Raw genomic sequence first — 4,987 nt, forward strand, 5'->3', positions numbered from 1 at the left:
AGGCAGCCTGGGAGAGCTTGGCTTCAGCCCAGGGAAGTACTAAGGCTGGGTAAGATGGAGGGGAGAGATGGTGGAGAAGAAAACTTGTTGGCAGCAGTTGACTCCCCAGAGCAGTGAGTGAACACAAGACAGGAACTTCTCACACCCAGGCAAATCCATGAAACAGCAAGGGTTGTGGTCATAAAAGCAGGCAGGGATGATCTTGGGGTGGTCAGAGCGAGTGAGAAAAGCAGGCAAGTACATTTTTCTGGTTAGCTATACATTAAAGTCACCTAAGAAAGAGTTTTTAAAAATACTGTTGCCTGTGTCCCATATCAGGGCAATTAACTCAAAATTTTCAGGAAGAGGGTGTGAATATCAGGGAGTATATAACGCTCTACTTCTGGTAACTGTAGAGTACATAGAGAGAGCTGAGAACCGCTGCCTAGATCAAGAACTCTCAAACCTGAGTATGCACCAGAACCACCTGAAGGCTTGCTAAGGCACAAATCACTGGGTCCCATCCCTAAGGTTCTGATCAGTAGGTGGGGGTAAGGTCCAAGAATTTACATTTCTAAGAAGTTCCAAGGAGATACTAATGCTGTGGCTACCCTTGGATTAGATTACACAGAAGGGTGGTGCTCACCAGGCCAAGAAGGGAGGAAGGAATAGGCAGTGTGCACAGTTAGCAAAGACCTGGGGTGAAGAATGCTGGGAAAACTTCAAGGACCTCCTTGTGTCCACAGTGCTAGTGACTGTGGAGACTGTGGGAAAGAGGCTGGGAAGGCAGGTTGAGGAGCAGCCTCCTGTGGGATCCCTTTGACTCTTCCCCACCTCACTACCACCAACCTCTGAAGCAGCAAGGTCCTGGGTCTCACACATGCACTGACCCACATCCCTCTCCTACCCATGTGATATGGTCACACACCCCACCCCATGCCTCCAGATCTGTCCATGAGCAGGGAACGTGAGGACCCTAGGGAAGGTGGGATGGGTGCCCTGGCTGTGGGAGAAGGTCTTCACCATGCCTGCCCTGCCTATCAGCCACATCCAGGTAAGACTAGGAGAGCACAACATCGAAGACCTGGAGGGGAATGAGCAGTTCATCAATGCAGCCGAGATCATCTGCCACCCCAAATGCAACAGGAATACTCTGAACAATGACATCCTGCTGATCAAGCTCTCCTCACCTGCCGTCATCAATGCCCATGTGTCCACCATCTCTCTGCCCACTGCCTCTCCAGCTGCTGGCACCAAGTGCCTCATCTCTGACTGGGGCAACACTCTGAGCTCTGGTGGTGAGTGGCAACCTTTGCCTTTCTACTTCTTTCCATCCTCACAATTTCCAGAATGAAGCATGCCCCTTAACTAAAATACTCTCACCTCCAGGCTTAAGACGCATTTCTTGTGCCCATCACACACAGGCTCTGCACTGGGCACCAGAGGATGCAAAGTCTCCAGGAGTTGGCTCCTAAAATCAAGAGACAGGACAAATGGAGAACTTGCAATGATCATGTCTTGGGAGGGGTTCAACAATGATCGTTCTGGAAACTAAAAGCCAGAGCCTCTTGCCAGGACGCATGTTTTGGAGCCCTCTCCAGGCCAGTGTTACTATTCAATATTCCGTCCTAGATTATTGTCTTCTTCTCTGACCTGACCCACATTTCGACTTTCATTGACCTCTTCCTGATCCTCACAGCTGACTACCCAGAGGAGCTGCAGTGCCTGGACGCTCCTGTGCTGACCCAGGCTGAGTGTGAAGCCTCCTACCCTGGAGAGATTACCAGCAACATGTTCTGTGTGGGTTTCCTAGACGGGGGCAAGGATTCTTGCCAGGTGATTTGGACAACCCTTCCCATGCTGAGGCTCCCACTGAGAGCCAGAGCACACCCGAGAAAAAGATTTGAACTCCCAAGGTGGCAGGGCTAAGGAGCCTCCCTGCAGTGCCCCCAGTGAGAAGTCAGGAAGGCTCCCTTGGGCTGCATGCTGTCTGCTTAGGAAGAACAGAGAATGGGCTACCGTGAGAAGGAAATGGAGCCACAGAGCTGCCTGGAAAGGGGTCTTTTAAGGTTCAGAGTAAATATAGCTATATTCTTCCTCCATCTGTCCATACAACTTGTCTCTTCCTCCCCTCAGGGTGACTCATGGCCCTGTGGTCTCCAACGGACAGCTCCAAGGAATCGTCTCCTGGGGCGATGGCTGTGCCCAGAAGAACAAGCCTGGAGTCTACACCAAGGTCTACAACTATTTGGCCTGGATTAAGGACACCATAGCTGCCAACGGCTAAAGCCCCCGGTCCCTCTGCAGTCTCTATACCAATAAAATGTCCCTGTTCTCACTGTGTCTGTGCTGCTCCCTCACACTCCTTCACACTGAAAAGCATCCTCCAATCTCAGGTCAGATACGATGGTCCCCCTTAAAGGTAAGCAGAGCCCGCAACTCCCAAAATGTGTTCCATGGTACACTAGATTAGCACATACAAAGAGATGGAATCCAAAACTAATAAGAAGCTTGGGAGAAAGGGGGCACTGTTTTCTAGAGGAATGTGTGTTTCAGAACGGTGGTCTTTGGCAGGGGGTATTGATTTTTATTTGGGTTCTCACAGTGGTTAGAGCTACTCTGCCTTCAGAACAATCACAGCACAGAAAATGTGTCAGCATCTTCAAGGCAGCCCAAAAAATCTGAGCAGCTGAATCTTATTGCTAACATAAAATGACAAATGCTATTGGTGATGACGTGCCTCTCCCAGGAATGTGTTGGCACCAAGCCCTCTCTTCTCATTCACCTGGAAAATCAGACTCAAGTAAATCTCCCTGGCCCCCTAACTCTCCCTCAATTCCCTAGTTCCATTTCTGTGAGCAGCTAGAGAGACGTCCCACCTACCATAGCAGGAGCCTGACTGTGACTTGGGAATCAAGCCCAGCTCTGCAAGTTTCATTTTCATCTTCTTTGCCTCTGGGGTAGGACGCCGCAGTGAATCCCACAGCTACCACCAGCTCCCCACGCCGACCAGGGAAAGAAACTGGAGAGGGTCAGGATTCACCCATTTGATCAATTAACTGAGGAAGGATTCATTTTCATAAACCTTGCTTACCTTTGAGACACTTCGACTGAGTTACTTGGGACTCTTTAAAAAGGGTGGAAGGAGGCCGGGTGCGGTGGCTCAAGCCTGTAATCCCAGCACTTTGGGAGGCCGAGACGGGCGGATCACTGGGTCAGGAGATCAAGACCATCCTGGCTAACACGGTGAAACCCTGTCTCTACTAAAAAATACAAAAAACTAGCCGGGCGACGTGGCGGGCACCTGTAGTCCCAGCTACTCAGGAGGCTGAGGCAGGAGAATGGCGTAAACTCGGGAGGCAGAGCTTGCAGTGAGCTGAGATCAGGCCACTGCACTCCAGCCTGGGCGACAGAGCCAGACTCCGTCTCAAAAAAAAAAAAAAAAGGGTGGAAGGAAAGACATCTGAGGGCTGTGACACCATCCAGCCACTCTGGTCACACGTTGGCTGGCTTTCACCCACTGGACGCAGCAGATGGAGACAGGCCCCATGGCACCTGTGGCACCTGCCAAAGCCTCCTCCTGGTAATTCTGAGAGGGCCCATGTTGGGTCCATAGCTCATCCAAGCTTGTCGCCGAAGATCCAAGCAAGCTTCTCTTTGAAATTCCAGTTTCACCTTCTGTCCCAAGTGGTTGTGGACACCCCTGGGAGCTGGTACCAAGGGCCACGAGCAGCCAAGGAAGACAGACAAGTTCAGAGCACACTTCCAGTTACAGGGAACAGAGCATAGGCCTCCAAGTGTCCACAAAGCAGCGTGCAAATTGCAGTGATGAGTAGAGTAAAACCTCTACATGGAGCACGGCATTCCTGGCAAGCATAGGGGACCGCAGTCCACATGCTATGGAATACACCCAAGTAAGCATCAGACACTTGTTTGGTAAAAGTAGATGTGTAAGTTCAATTACCTTGAGAGGGCCATCTGTGCTCCAGATGTGTGGTTCGTGTGAGGAGATGGCTACCACTCAGTATCTTCAGAGGAAAACAGGGCTCAGGGCTAGCACATAATGGATAGATACACACGGGTCACCCAGAAATTCACTGCATACAAACATCCCTTTGTTCAACATGGATTTTGTTTTTATGGAGTCAAAACACAGACCCTAGTTCACCATACAGCCTTGGGTTTGTCTGCTTTTGGGAGATATATATCCAATCGATAGACAGATAAGACAGATACACTTTTTTCATTTCTTACTGTAATGTCAATGCCTGGTCTGAATATCATCATCACTCAAGTGTAAAAGGAAGAACCAAATGCTTCATAGAAACAGGGATGGGTGGGGAGTGTTAGTTTCCACTGTTTTCTGTCTCCTTTCATATCATTCCTACCAAAGCCCAGCTGGTTACCTGAAGCCAAGACACAGATATAAGCATCCCAATGGCATGACATTCCAGACAGCTGCTTCCACCTCCTACCTGGGCCATGTAGACTCTTTACACAGAAAAGTGAGTCACCCCACTCAGATGGGTTGCCAGCAGGAAAAACAGGGCATGAAAATGACAGATAACCATGGGATTTCTTCTATGTGGTCTGTGTAAAATAAACCACCACCACCACCACCATGAAAAACACAAAAGAAGATTAAAAAAAAAATAAGACTTACTCAAAATTCAAGACAAAATACTGTGTGAGAGCCAGCCCAGGGATTGGCTTTCCCTGTCCATTTGCTCACATGGAACCGTGTGATGTGAAGGTCTGTAGAAAGTGTGCTTGGGATCAAGGCTGGTACAATTCACCTGTGGGTTCAGACCAAACGGCAAAGAGGCAAAAAGCTGCAACTCTGTCCACTGCCACGACTTAGGGCCTCCAAGAGCCCCCACCTCAACCTTCACACAAAATATCTCTTTCTGGATGAACTATAGCCAGGCTGGACTGCCGTGGCATGGTCTCTGTTCACTGCAACCTCCGCCTCCCGGGTTGAAGTGATTCAGTCTCCTAGGTAGCTGGG

General features: G+C 49.7%; 2 protein-coding genes and 2 gene segments (V, D, J or C); all 4 read left to right on the forward strand.

Moving 5' to 3' along the window:
* Positions 1-2,321, forward strand: part of LOC105511214 (putative trypsin-6) — a 5,975-nt gene extending 3,654 nt beyond the window's left edge. Inside the window, 4 exon segments of the mRNA XM_011941332.1 lie at positions 1,024-1,277; positions 1,679-1,815; positions 2,037-2,038; positions 2,116-2,321. Of these exon segments, the coding sequence (XP_011796722.1) occupies positions 1,024-1,277; positions 1,679-1,815; positions 2,037-2,038; positions 2,116-2,266 (544 nt within the window). The 3' untranslated portion in view covers positions 2,267-2,321.
* LOC105511219 overlaps positions 1-4,987 on the forward strand; it is a 189,834-nt gene that overhangs the window by 112,616 nt on the left and 72,231 nt on the right.
* The window catches only part of LOC105511220, a 136,408-nt gene that overhangs the window by 68,513 nt on the left and 62,908 nt on the right, over positions 1-4,987 (forward strand).
* The window catches only part of LOC105511215 (putative trypsin-6), a 37,594-nt gene that overhangs the window by 11,890 nt on the left and 20,717 nt on the right, over positions 1-4,987 (forward strand). The gene's annotated exons all lie outside the window — the stretch shown is intronic.

Source organism: Colobus angolensis, unplaced genomic scaffold (genome assembly GCF_000951035.1).
Source record: "Colobus angolensis palliatus isolate OR3802 unplaced genomic scaffold, Cang.pa_1.0 Scaffold2, whole genome shotgun sequence".
Classification (NCBI taxonomy): domain Eukaryota; kingdom Metazoa; phylum Chordata; class Mammalia; order Primates; family Cercopithecidae; genus Colobus; species Colobus angolensis.